This window comes from Myotis yumanensis, unplaced genomic scaffold, assembly GCF_028538775.1.
Source record: "Myotis yumanensis isolate MYYU_CA2020_CCGP unplaced genomic scaffold, mMyoYum1.0.hap1 SCAF_14, whole genome shotgun sequence".
Taxonomy (NCBI): domain Eukaryota; kingdom Metazoa; phylum Chordata; class Mammalia; order Chiroptera; family Vespertilionidae; genus Myotis; species Myotis yumanensis.
Window position 1 is genome coordinate 24,482,637 of NW_027223765.1, and position 14,950 is coordinate 24,497,586.

The 14,950-nt window shown below is 38.6% G+C and overlaps 1 protein-coding gene across 1 annotated transcript in view; it reads left to right on the plus strand.

Moving 5' to 3' along the window:
- Positions 1–14,950, plus strand: part of COL6A6 (collagen type VI alpha 6 chain) — a 93,155-nt gene that overhangs the window by 25,123 nt on the left and 53,082 nt on the right. The window contains exons 11-19 of the mRNA XM_070391120.1: positions 1,962–2,054; positions 3,286–3,339; positions 5,080–5,151; positions 5,238–5,264; positions 5,599–5,643; positions 5,734–5,787; positions 6,878–6,940; positions 10,703–10,768; positions 12,005–12,058. Coding sequence (XP_070247221.1) covers positions 1,962–2,054; positions 3,286–3,339; positions 5,080–5,151; positions 5,238–5,264; positions 5,599–5,643; positions 5,734–5,787; positions 6,878–6,940; positions 10,703–10,768; positions 12,005–12,058 — 528 coding nt within the window. The remainder of the gene's footprint in view (positions 1–1,961; positions 2,055–3,285; positions 3,340–5,079; positions 5,152–5,237; positions 5,265–5,598; positions 5,644–5,733; positions 5,788–6,877; positions 6,941–10,702; positions 10,769–12,004; positions 12,059–14,950) is intronic.

Sequence of the window (14,950 nt, forward strand, 5' to 3'; positions counted from 1 at the left end):
AATGGCTAATAATTTCTAATTTGCTTATAATTTATAAAACCTATAATCAGCAAATTAGGACACTCTTCAGTAAAGTGAGAGGTCCTGCTATTTTGCACCTACAGAATTGGTATATAAATAGATGTGCAAACACATTTTGTTCAGTGTAGTAGTTGTGCAAAAAATAATTGCTTAAAGAATATGGAAGTTTTGTTGGAATTTCTTTCTACATGGGAAGACAATCTATTTTTAACAATGTATTTTTTTTCTCTACTACTCTTTGAAATCTGTAGTGGTAATTCATAGCAGGAGGAAGTTATTCCTCAAAATAACCCTGTCAGTTTTTAAATATCACATAAATGCAACACATTACAAGAAAAACTTAATTTTAGACACAGATTGATTTTAATGTTAATAGTAAAAGATTTGATGTTGTAGGGTTTGGGTGATCCAAAGAAAGTTGATATTATCTACACTAATAAAAGAGAAACATGCAAATTGGTGTCACTCCACTATGCCCACCAGTCAATCAGAGCAACTATGTAAATTAACCCAACAAAGATGGTGGTTAATTTGCATACGCAGGCACTGAATGAAGACTGAAGACTGAAGAGGCTTGGCTTCTCCACTGTGGCCGGACCAAAGGCCTGGGTCCTGGGTGCCGGAGGAAAACCAGTGCCAGCAGCCAGGGGAAGGAAGGCCTATTGTGCAAATCTTCATGCAACGGGCTTCTAGTGTAACATGAAATCAGAGAATCTATTTTGTTGTTGTTATTATTTGATTTCATGTGTTTCAAATGTTATTGGGTTTGATAGTTTCAGGGGGAAAAAAACAGAATTTTCTAATGTCAGAAAAGAAACATTATATAATAAGAGACAAAGAGAGGAAATTGCTAAATAGTTATCACAAACAATTGCATTTTTCAACACACTAGAATTTTGATGGGAAACTTCTCAATACAAAGGCTGATTCTGTCCCACTAAAGGCAAATCATGGCATTTACTGTAAACAGAGAATTTTCCTAAAAATAAATTTTGTGTGTTAATTGTAAAACTGCAATGGAATATGTCTATTATTCAGGGTATGATTAAATTAGATCCAGGATGAGATTTACGCAGACATTTAAATATAAAATATAATTAGAATATGAATTTTTGGCCAGAGTAGACAGAGGAATACTCTCCTCATGCCCCCACCCTCTCCAGCAAGTGCTTCTGGAATGTTGAACATGCAATTGTATTTTTGAGATCCTGTCACACACACTGTCCTGAAAGTGTTTACCAGTGGATTCCGTTCCAAGCAGTGTGACTTTGGGAACCATCTAAACCAGTGGTTCTCAACCTTCCTAATGCTGCGACCCTTTTATACAGTTCCTCATGTTGTGGTGACCCCCAATTTCATTGTTACAAATTGAACATAATTAAAGCATAGTGATTAATCACAAAAACAACATGTAATTATATATGTGTTTTCCGATGGTCTTGGGCGACCCCTGTGAAAGGGTCTTTCGACCCCCAAAGGGATCGCGACCCACAGGTTGAGAACCACTGATATTAACCTTCTAGATACAAAGAATGCACAAGCCAGGAAATGAAGAAAACAGTGTGCATTCATTTTATTGAACATAACATTGGGGGCAGAATTACATAGGGCAATCAACAATGCCATGGTCAATGCTAGGATGGGGTGGGAACAGGAAATCACATAAATTAGTATACAATGAGTTGGCCATGCCGAAACTGATACCATTTTGAGAACACAGAAGATCTTTGAGTTGAATTCGAATTCCCCATATGCCGGAGAATGCAGCTCACAGAACAAAAGATGGATGGTACAGAATGTCTCATGCATTCTCTCAAGAGCACGGTCACTTGAATGGTGAACAGGCTTCTGAAACTGACAGATGTCTGAATCACACTGGTGAGCTTCTATGTGTGTTGGGGAAGCGATGTCACCAAATGTATTTCCTGCTTTCCCCCCAGGTCAATGTTGCTGAAAGGACTTGCTGTTGTTTATTCTGCAAGTGCATTGGAGGAGATGGAACAGCAGGAGATCCTGGACCACCCGGGAAAAAGGTAATTTTAAAATGTATGGCTCACTTTATTTGAAAGTAAGTATGTCTTTCAGACATGAGTTCAGGTAGAAGTAAAGGGTGATTTTAACTTCTGGGCAGAGCCTCGGAGGCAACCTGTTATTCTCTTTTTATATGTCAAACTAGATGGCCGTGGCTTTTTCTTGGCATTCTAAATTGGAGTGTTTCTAAAAGCTTTTCGTACAAGTTTCAAGAGAAACAACTGCCAAGATCGTTGATTATCCAGTGTTCTATCATTGATGACAGTGATGTAGGAAAATCAATTGTCGTCTTTCATGTTGAATAATGAAAACCTCCTGAATATCATTGTCATTTCAATTTTCATTTTTAATGACTGCAGAGCCACTTAAAGCAGGAATATTTTGTGTAGTTTGCTAAAATCAAGCTAGATCAGATCACCCTGTCATAGCAAAAGATGTTCAGATGTTTCATTCAGCTTTAGCCAGACCCAAATGTCACACAGATGTATAGACAAAAACAGGCCAATTATGAAAACAGTAACCAACAACAGACTTAGATATTTCCTAACCAAAAAAATGTTACATGCCCTGTGTAAAACTATGGTCTGAGGTTTAGGAAATGTTCAAACATGTACAAGCATATTAGGATATATTTAATAATGATTTCAATACTGCTTGTTTACATGTGTGTTTGACTTTTTAATAATTTATAAATAGCACTGTAACTCCCAAATTGTCATGGTTGCGTCTCTGAAGAAAGTGTTTGGACTAATTATTTCCTGATCGCTTCTATTTCATGTAAAAAAAAAAAAAGTGGAGAATTTTCTTAAAAAATAGGGCTCAGAAAGAATAGAAAGAAATGTGGGAGGTCTATTTTTTATATGTAGCATAAATCCTAAAAAAAGATTTTTTAATGAGAAGAGAATAATTCTAGTTTGTCAGGGGCACATAGTGTTGTGTTCATTTGAACATTTGTCTGGACAAAACTCTAGCAGGATGTATAACCTCAGAGAGACGTATGGACAAAATTATGATTCACTCGCATACACACACCCTTGAATTATCTGGATACTTGTCTCAGAATTCCATTGATTTTTAAGTGTATAAATGCAGCCTAAGTTGTAGCAGAGGACTAATTTTTTTTCAAACTCTTTTCTAAATAAAGTAAAACTGTGAAGTTGAAGAATTTTGCTGGATTCCCTCTGGGTTTTGCTTTATGGAGTGTTAATGTGCTCTTCCTTTCCTTATTTCCAGGGACTCCCAGGTTTCAAAGGCAGTGAAGGCTACCTGGGAGAGGAGGGCGTTGCTGTAAGTCAGGGGTTTTCTTTTCCAGCCTCATCTATTCCTAAGGACATATCTACAACATGGAATCATTTGTGTCAATTCAGAGGACATGGGAAAAGTCAGAGTCTCAGGATTTGTGTGCAAAATCGGCGGTCCTTCCCATTCCCCATAGGGCTTTGCTTCTGGTGATCATTGGTGTCTCCTCTTTCACCACCCACCAACATTGCACAGTGAACTCAATGCAGACCTTATCTTCCTCACCAGAGGAGTCATATCACTGTTATTTCCCCCTTCCTGATCCATTTTGCACAGGTAAACCAGCGCACCACAATGTTTATCAAGGATCTCACTCTTTCTTGCATCCATCCATCCCTTCCTTTTCTTTCTCTCACCTTCCTCCCCCGTTTCTTCCCTGCTTGTCTCCCTCCTCTCATCCCTCATTCCCTGTCTTCTCCCCTCCCTCCCATTTATCCATCCATGCATCCATTCATGTGATAGTTATATATTAAGCATCTTACCATTTGCCACATTATTTACCAAAGTTTTCACTCACAAAGGTATTTATTCATTACAGGCACAGTGTTAGGCCCTAGAAATAAAAATGAATAAAAATCAAATATGGTTCCTATCTCAGGTAACGTCTAGGCTAGTAGGAAGGCAGATGAGACAACCATGTTTTCAGCTGTTACACACAAGGACCGTACTCGAGGTACAGTGAGATGCAGTGTGACAGAGTGTAGCAGAACAAATACCTAACAACCTCAACTAACAGCCTTGGAGGTAGTTGGGGCTTGGAAGAAGAAGGCTAATGCTTGGGCAGACATCTGAAGGACAAATAGAAACTTATCCAGGCAAGGTTTGTGGGGGAGAACATTCTGTTACAGAGAGAATGGTGATTTCAAGGGCATGAGTCATAATTGTATGTTTGCAGAATGGCACATGGTCAACCTGGATGGATCCCAGTTCACAGTGAGAGGAGGTTATATGTCAAGTAAGACTTCAATTACTGGGAGTCTTGAGTACCCTATGAAAGATTTGAAGGTGCCTTCCAGGTGGTGGGCAGTCATTGAATGATGTTATGCATAGAAGTAAAAATGATGGGGCTATGGATTTAGGAAGCATACCCAGGCGATATTATGGATGATGATAAGGCAGGGATTACAGGTGGGAATTATGCAGTAGTAGGTGCAAGGCAAAGTGGTCTTAATCTTAGTATGAATGGGGGACAGTATAAATGGAAGTAGAATGAACATAACTTACTGACTACTAGGGAGAGAGACGCTGAAGATGACACCTTTGTTTCCAGCTCACAAGATGTACAGACTGGTGGGGTCACCATGACGAGGACTGCAGGAGCAGTATTTATTTAAGTAAAAGAGAGAAGGACAATGGATTTTGGTCTAGAAATCATGCCTCTTGCTTGGTTTATATCTGAAGCATCCTCCTCTGATGTCTCACCGAATTTTTGTTATCTGTTCCTGGAATGCCTCCTGAAATCTTGAGACTACATCTTAACTGCTGGTTGTTTTATTTAGATACTGTTCTACCCATGACAGCATCCACATGAGATCTAAAGCAAAACAAAGTTGTCAACAGAGTAGGTCTGATTTACTTCCATTCTTAGTTTGTATAAACATGAATTCTGGATTGTAAACTATGAGCAGTCACACATTTTTTTTTTCCAACACAAAAACTTGTCAAATTTTCAAGACAGATTCCAGATTACAATATAAAAAGCTCACCTGGGTCTGTGCTCTTTCTCAGGGAGAAAGAGGAGCCACTGGACCAGTGGGAGAGCAAGGTACTAAGGGATGCTATGGCGCCAAAGGTCCTAAGGTAAGGGTCACAATAGACATTGTGAAGTCTTCCCAACATTAATTCTTTTTTCTTACACTAACCACTACTGTCCTTTCTATTTTCAGGGACACAGGGGACTATATGGACAGGAGGTATAGTACCAAACATAATCCATTTATCTTATCATCTGCTACCTACAAATATTTTTATTTTTGAAATTATTGACCAGTAGATTGTAAGCATGAAGTTTCTGTTGACCTTCCTTTTTTATTGTCAATGATTTAACTTTATTTATTCCTGTATTTTATTGCAGGCAATGTATGTTATTTGTTGACCGTTTTTATTACTAAGTAATCTTTGATATTACACAAGGCCAGCCTAACAAAGAGACTGTCCATGGGACACAAAATTCACCTTTTTGTTTGGTGTCTGACTTCTTTGCATATAAATGTAACGCACTCTATTCTGATCACACCTGTCTTTTAGGGTGAAGTTGGGGAAGACGGAATTGATGGATTAAATGGTGTACAGGTAGAGCTTTCTCTTTGTGCCATAAAGACCTTTCTGAGCTATTTTCTCATTAAGAAAATGGGAATTTGAATTTCTTCTTCTGTTTCTTAGGGTGACAATGGTCTTCCTGGAAGAAAAGGAGAAAAGGGTGATGAAGGATCCCAGGTAGGGATGCAGTAAATAGACAACATGAAAACTATATGGGGAATTAAAGATGTGATTAACAGAGTAGAAGAGTGACCTTAGGTGTATGTCATCTAGTGCCACAAAATTGCTTTGTGATAAACAATAACAAAACATCAATCACATGCAACAATAAACTTTTATTTCTTATGTCTGAGACATTCAACTGATCTAGGCTGAGCATAGCTAACCTTAGCTCTTGTAGGTTGGCTGGGGACTTTGTTCCACTTGTTGCTTATCCTATTCCTGGGACCAGACCACTGCCTGTCCTTGTTGACCATGACCTTTTCCTGGTCTTGGCAGAACCACGAGAGGAAGTAGAAATACACAAGGTCTCTCAAGAGTTCTTGAGGGCTAGGCTTGGAAATCTCACTGTGACGTTTCTATTTCTTTCTGTTGGCCAAATCACGTCACAGCCAAGTTCAGGGGTAGGGAATTTTGCCCCTACTTCCCTCCCCCATACACATACACACACACTTGAAAGGTACTACATGGCAAAGAGCAAAGATTCAGAGAGGAGTGAAGAATTGGGGTCATTAATGAAAAGCAGCTCCCATACCAAGAATAGTAGCAGTGTGTTGACAAGAATATGGTTGCAGGCAGCACGTTGAAGGTGTATGCTGCTCATTCCCATCTAGAACAAATACCAACAGCAGCCATACTTCCATCATGGACTTTATCTGCCTTTAGAGTGTGAACAGTTGAGTCAGAAACCCACTTTCTAGCTAATGCAACCACCTTGGGGAAATGGATAGTCTCTATGAATCCCAGCTGCCTCATTAAGAGAAAGATAATGAACAGTACCTGGTTGATAAAGTAGTTGTAAAAACTAAACAAGATGATAAAGGTGTCTGGAACAGAGTTCACCGTTGTGGCAGATAATTGAGGTCACTCTTAAATTATTCATATGATGCCTGAAACTATTTTTTTGGTGGTTCCTCTTTCTAGCTTAAAAATAACTTTGGAAAAAAATATGTAATTATTCAAATCGGGGAGAAGATAAGCTCCTTGTGTATACTAGTGTTATTAAAAAGTCTTGTTTTGTCCTTCTCCTGATTTTTATTAACTTTAGGGAAGCCCAGGAAAGAAAGGGCTTGCTGGTGACCGCGGAGCCAAGGGCCTGCGAGGAGACCCTGTAAGTGCTGGGGCTGTGCGGGCTGTGAACTAACATCAGGGCTCGGTTCCCATCCATATTGATAAGAGAGTAGCATCCCCACTTTAAGGTACTGCAGTACCAATCCCGAGTTCACATCACCACAGGCACAATTGTGGAAGTTTAAAAGCAGGTTTGTCTTGTTAGATCCATGTCGTATACGGGATGAGAATGGGCAGTGAGAAGCCCTTGCCCTTCGTTTGCACATGTATTTTTTGAGAATACACATTCAGAATTGTCCTTGTGCTTCAGAGCTGTGAAGGGATTACAGTCTACTTCATCTTCTTCCCCTGGGTACCTCAGAATATGGACAGAAGAGAAGAAACAAAGCCATATCTTTTTTCCATTTTCCAAGAGTCGTGAGATTAAGCACATTAGCTTCATTGCTTTGACTCCAAGCCAGCTGAGGTTATGTGAGGCCAAACTTAAGACCCAAGGTGCTTGCTCTCACAGGGACATAACCCAGTTAACAGTGTACAAAGTGTTGATTTGATACATTTATGTATTGCAGTATGATAATCACCGGAGTGTAGCTAACTCCTCTATCATGGCACATAATTATCATTTCTTTTTTGTGGTGAGAACATTTAATATCTAAACTTTCAGCAACCTTGAAGTATGTAATATACAGTATCATTGTCTCTAATCACTATGCTGTGTATTACATCTCCAGAACTTAATGAACTGTAAAATACATCAGAAAAGTACACAAATTATCAGTGAATAGCTTGATGAGTGTAAATACACCTGTGTACTCACCACCCAGGTAAAGAGAGAGAACATTAGACAATAATAAAGCATCTGAAAAAAAAAACCCTTATCTCTACTCCAATCCCTACCAGTCCTCCCTAAGCTAATCACTATCTTAGGATCATAAATTAGTTTTACTTGTTCTTGAGCTCCAAGTAAGTGAATTATTTATGATAAACTCTTCTGTTTCTGGCTTCTTTTGCTTGTGAGATTCATTTATGTTGTTGCAGATAACAATAGTTCATTCTACCTCATTGCTGTATAGTATTCCTCTGTGTGACTCTACTATGATTTATTTATCTATGCTGCTGTTCATAGACATTTGGGTTGTTACTGGGTTTTGCTATTATAAATAGCACTTCTATGAACATCCTTGTACGTGTCTTTGGGTGCAACGTTGCACACATTTCTATTGGGTCTATACTTTAGTAGTAGATTATCTGGATGATAATTTAAATGCCTATGTTCAGCTATAGTTTTATAGCCAAACACTTTTCAGAAATGTTTGTACTAATTTGTACTCCCACCAGCAGTGTGCCAGAGCAGAATGGCTAACATTTATAGACTGACAATACCAAGTGTTGATAAGGATGTGGGGCAACTGGGAATCTCACAGGCCCTTGTCTTTAATAACTCTTCCTCCAGTACGCATGAGTTGATCAGAGAAATAATTTGATGCAATATATATTGGCAAATGTAAATGTTAGGTATGCTCTGAAGATAACTCTGTTTATAAAGTTGAGGAATTTACACTTGAACACAATGATGCTTGCTAAGTGACATCTCCTGACAATAGTCTGGTGACCTAAGAGTTTTCAAACAACTTCAAGCTATCTAATTAAAAACAAAAACTATCTGCAAATACAGATAATAAGAAATAGCAGTTTACACACAAAGACATTTCAGTATATGATGGCCAAAAAACCACTTGGGGCATTGCTATAAAATTTCCATTCCCTTTTATTAGAATTCCCCCTAATTTTATGAATGATAGTGTAACACCTTTAGAGAATCTGAATAATGTAAAAGGATTTCTATTTAAAAAGAAATGTTTTGTGACTTCAAGATGACTGCAAATTCAACCCACTAGAGCTTCTTTGTATTGTGCTGTTTGTCATTATACTAACTTCAGATGCTTCTCCAATGCATAGTAATTCTTCCCAGCCACTTAGGAATATACATCTCAAATCAAAGACAACTCTGTGGTTTCAGTGGGTTGCTATTTCAGGAAAAAATTTAAGAAAAAAGAAATTTTAAAAGAAGATTGATAGAATAAATAGAACACACACAATCAAATTATTTATAGGGATACATACATATGATTCAAATTCCTAAAAAGTCTATGCTTATTCAGAGAGAAAGTCCAATCATACAAACACCCAATCTCAGTTTGGCTGTTTGGAATTTCCAATTTTGACCAAAAAATAAATAAATAAATGTGTGTGTGTGTGTGTGTGTGTGTGTGTGTATAATCTCATGTAACTCGGGGAGAACTGAGCTAGATCATTTGTCTGAGCTACAGAGTTCATCATTCTAAACCAGACTATTATTAGAAGCCCAAGTTTAATAATAAATTTGTGATATCTGATGCTCTTTTGTCCACTTTCATAGAATTTGAAAGACTTGACAAGATCCCATTCAGACTAACCAAACAATTGATCCACGTGTGAATTAGGATGTTCTAGTCAGTACAATGTGCTGGAATATGATTTTTTTAAATGTCATCTCTTGAATCAAATAGTTCAGAGTTGGGCCACAGTGCAAAGCTTTATACACCCAGTGTAATAAATTCTGGACTTTACATTACCTTCCTTTTCATTACATACCTTTCTCACCAAAATGTAGTTCTCTAATATTGTAACTTAGATATACCCTGCTTGGAGAACTTAACAGAAATACTTAAACTTAAGAATAAAACAGAAAATAAGAAAACAATATTTGGCTTTGATATGTGGGGAAGAGAAATAATTTTTCATTTAAGTTTTAATAATATCTGTTATAAGTTCTAAGCCCGTCTTTTTCACTCTGTTAGCCTATAAACTCTGTGAGTGTAGAAACTACTTGTTTAAAAGCTTACTGAGTATCTGGAACAATGACATGTCCCTGTTGGTGATCACTAATTACTCATTGATTGGTGAAGGTAATCTGGGCTGCTGTCAGCCAGAGAGCCCGGCAGCTGACACTCAGCAGGACCGGGTAATTGTTGTCCCCTCTCAGTTTATTGGAGCATTGACTGAATTGACTGGCTCCATTGATTGTCCGGGCATCATTGTGACACTGCTCTGTTTGTGGTCCTAACTACCCAAGATAGAAAGCTTTCAGTTTGGCCCACGTAAGATAATATCCTACAGTGTGTGCCTGTTTTCAATGAGTTTCTGCTGGAACATTTGTTTGCATGTTGGGAAAAACTCCAGGATTTTCTGAAAACCAAAAAATTAGGGCTAAGCATATGGGGAAGAAAGCAGCCAGGCATCCAGGAGGAGAAAGAGGCAGTGGGTGGCAGATGCAGTCCTCTTGTGGTGGGTGGAGACCATTACGAAATTTGTCTTTTCCCAAGGGTAGGGGAGAGTAAAGCCTCCCAACCCTCAAGAATAAACTTGCCTAGACTCCCAGAAAAAAAAAAAAAAAAAGGAAAGTTAAGAGAAAGGATAGCAGTAGCAAGAAGGGATACCTCCAGACCCAGGATAAGAGTTGTCATAAACACAAGTTATCTCACTCTTGCTCCCCTTGGCAAGCTCTAGATTCCCTCCCCTCCCCTCCCCACGCTCACACAGGCTCACACCTTGAGTTTCCACTCCCGTCTGGTAATACAAAGCCCAGGAAGAAAAGAAAACTCTTGTAAGCCCTGGACAATCTTAGCCTATCTCTGCTTTCAATTGGGTTAGACTTCTGCCCACTTTGTGGTGGAGACTAAATATGTTATACACAAGTCACATTTTTTCAAGATAAATGTTCAAAGCCTATTAATTTTTCTATTTCTTTTCTATTTTTTAGGGTCTTCCTGGATTTGACAATAGCATAGAAGGACCTAAGGGCTTGAAAGGAGAACGTGGAAGAGAAGTAAGTATGTGGGCATTTGAGAGGAAACTTAAAATGATGCGGCAGCTGGAAGGCCCCAGAGTGGATATACTTCATGCAAAAAAAAATATTTTTAGGAGCAAAAGGGTCTTTTACTCCTTACCTGCTACTCTGGGACTCAAGAAACATTCTCTTCTTCTGAATTTGGGGTGACTTGCTTCACTAAGCCATACCCTTGAGGTCATCATTTATGAATGTAAACATCTACACTCTAACTTAACATGTAGGGCTACCTAATAGAACCACCAAGTGAGTTGTTGGCCTTTTCAGGATCCAGACGACACACCTCTTAACAAGACATCATATTCTTCATAGTATACGATTTTTAAAAAGTGCAAGATCTGATAGAGCTATACAGCTCACATTCTCAAGGCAGGTTTCCTGGGATTAATCTCATGAAATTTCCCAAGTAACAATTTGATCATCTTAACTTGTTGTGTGTTTCTTAGAGTTTTAAAAATTTTTTATCTGAATAATATGTGTCTCTGGATCTTCTTGCTAAGGAAGTTTCCTTGGCAACTCCTCCCAGGGGAGAGGTCTGATATGGTGGGAAGACTTTGGTTTGGGGACTTTGTCTTTTACCATCTTTGTGGCCTTAGGCCACTTTCTGTAAACCTCACTTTTTTCATATGTAAAAGAAGAGAAAAAGCCTACTTTTGACAGTTATGGTGGGAATTCAGTGACTAACCCTGTCATGTCAGAAACCTTCAGGAAATGTTACCTGCCATTTTTTGCTAAGTGACAAATGTCTCACTGTAGATTCATAATTAGGCCTTTTCTATCTTGGGAAGACTTCTGAGTATTGTGAGATTTTATTCACATTAGGGTGTCATCTATACAGGTCAGCTAAACAGAACAAGAAGTCCAGAAGTAGAAATCCAAACCAGTAGTACCTATACTGAACACGTGGCATGCTTTCATTGTCCACTCTGTGGGGATAGTTGGATTTAAATATTCTAACTACCCCCTGATTGCAAGTTATGCAGTGGTGATGAGCAGATGAAGCCATGCCCTTAGCATTTCGTCCTGTAGTTCCTCGTTACCCGCAAAGAGATGGGATTTATGACCTGTGGGAGTAATGCTGCCTTCCAGAGGATGAATAACTCTCCGGGTAGTGGGTACCTCACCTTCCTCCCTGGAGCAAACGAGCTGAGGTTGAAGAAGAAATGTGTCAATGCTGTGTAATTGCTGTCACATGTCTGTTTGTTCATTTGACAGGGTAGAAGAGGCTGGCCAGGCCCCCCTGGAACACCAGGCTCCAGAAGACAGACAGTAAGAGCCTTTCTAGACAAGGAGACGCGCACCGCGCTGGTAGCCTAGATTGCGATGGGAATGGCTGATTGTGGGGAGTGGTGGGGCAGTTCTGTGGGGGCTCAGAACCTTGGGAAACTGACCTAGGCTGTCTGGGAGAATTGAGCTGGAAAAGGACTTAGGAAGGCCATGAAGCTCAGGCAAGAAGGTGCTGGCTGCAGGGGAAATGACCAATCAGGAGAAAGAGCTGGGCAAAGAGAACAAAGCCAGCTAGGGGAAGCATTGTCAGAGCTTCATCTCACGGCACACATAAACTAATTACTAAAATTCCGCAGCACACCAAAATACATGTTTTTTTGTCAATCTGACAAAAAAAAAATAGGTATAATTTTGATCCATTCACACTAGACGGTTATTGTTGTGTTGGTTGTTGTCATTTTTTAAACATCCTTACCCGTGGATATGTTTTGATTGATTTTTAGAGAGAGAGGAAGGAAGAGCGAGAGAGAAACATCAGTCAGTTGCCTCCCGTACATGCCTGACTGAGGATTGAACCTGCAATCTAGGTATGTGCCCTGACAGGGAATCAAACCTGTAACATTTGGGTGTACAGGATGATGCTCCAACCAACTGAGCCGCCTGGCCAGGGCTGTTGTCACTTTTTTAATTTGATAATCTATGGGGGGAAAGGTCAGAGCCCCTGACTAAATAGCCAGGTATTACATGTTTTAAAAATTCTTGTGGGACACCAGTTGAAAATCACTGCACTAGGCTAATTAAAGTGGCCAGTGATGTTGTTTTAAATCCCAAACTCCATTCCTCTTCCAAGTTTTATAATTATATACTTAGCAAAGTGAGTCCTGGTATAGGTCCTCTCTCTGTTCTTCCAATTTTGCTACCTTATAAATATTTTCTTGATGGAATATAACAGCTGGTTCTATGAACTTCTGTCCAGAAAATACAATGAAAAATAAATGTGACTTATTAAACTAGTTTTTGTGTTCAGTTTTAAAAAATGACACATGCGCCCTAACCAGTTTGGCTCAGTGGATAGAGCATCGGCCTGCGGACTGAAGGGTCCCAGGTTCGATTCTGGTCAAGGGCATGTACCTGGGTTGCGGGCACATCCCCAGTGGGAGATGTGCAGAAGGCAGCTGATTGATGTTTCTCTCTCATCTATGTTTCTAACTCTCTATCTCTCTCTCTTCCTCTCTGTAAAAATTCAATAAAATATATTTTTTAAAAAAATGACACATGTTTATTGAGATATATTGTATTAGCTCCAGGTGTTCAACATAATGAATTGGATATGTGTATATGTGGCAAAATGATCACCACAATATGTCTAGTTAATATCCATCACCACATGTAGTTACACATTTTTTCTTGTAATGAAAACTTTTAAGATTTACTCTCTTAGCAACTTGCAAACATACAGTACAGTATTATTAAGTTAGTCACCATTCTGTACATCCTATCCCATGACTCATTTATTTCATAACTGGAAATTTGTACCTTCTGACCACCTTCACTCATCTCGCTCACCGTCTAGCCTCTGCCTCTGGCAACCACCAATCTGTTCTCTGTATCTGAGTTGTTGTGTTTTGTTTTGTTTTTTCAAGATTCCACATATAAGTGAAATCATACAGGTTTATCTTTCTCTGACTTACTTTACTTAACATAAATGCTTCAAGGTCATTCCAGATGGCAAGATTTCATTCTTTTTTAATGGCTGAATATTATTGTGTGAATAAATCCATTGTGTATATATTCCACATTTTTTTTAATTCACCCATTTGTCAATGGACACTGGCTAGTAGGTTGCTTCCGTGTCTTGGCTATTGGAAAGAATGCTGCAGTGAACATGGGGGTATATTTTTGAGGTAGTGTTTTCATTTTCTTTGACAAATACCCAGAAGTGGAATTGCTGGATCCTACGGTAGTTCTATTTCTGTTTTGGTTGTTGTTGTTTGGGGGTGGGTTATGTGTTGTTGTTTTTTGAGGAACCTCCATATTTTTGAAAACATTATATATTTTTTAGGGGTGTAAAAATATATACCTGAGAGTAAAATTAGGTCATGTGCTTATGGAACCTTTTAGGATCTTTTGTAGGTGCTTCTTTGTTTTTCTGTTATTATTTTTCAGTGAGTACTTTAAACAAAAGATTCTGTGCTTGACTTCTTGGAAGAGCACAGAGATTATAAAAGAATCTTTATCCAATAAGGAGAGATAACTTTGATAAAATATACTTAAATGCCTGCATTGGATTCTAAATTAAACCTGCCTCTTCTCATTTTGCAACATTTTCTTTCATTCTTTATTTAGCTATCTAGCCTTCTCCAACTTCCTTCACCTCCCCACCCACAAAATATACAATGTTTTAAAATTGAGCACAAATAAAAACTAGTTTGATATATTTCATTTATTATGCATTGTATTTTCTGAGCTAAAGTTCATAAAAACAGCTATTCTGCTCCATTGAGAAAACATTTTTCTATCTTGGAACACATTCCTTCTTTGCAAGGCAGAGAAAAAGAAATAAAAATAAAGATTACGTTTAAAATGTGCAGAATTTGGTCACGGTTGGAAAGCACTTTATTACTGCTGTTTTAATGCATGGAAAGATAAAGAAATACATTTGCTATTCATTTCACCTTCTGAGAGGGTGTAGCCAGCTTACATATCCTGAGAAAATATTTTGAGCTTCAAGAATTTCATCTAAGAAATCCTAGCAGGAGATGTACTTTTATTATTTTGTAGAGGCTATAGTCTCTCTAGAGGCGAATGCAATATGACCATGTGTTATTTAAACAGCACAACTCATGAGAAATATGGCCCCATCTTGGGTTTTAGATTCAGCAGTGTCATCCATGATTATAAGTAGGACTTCCAGCTAAAGATGGCAAAGTCAAG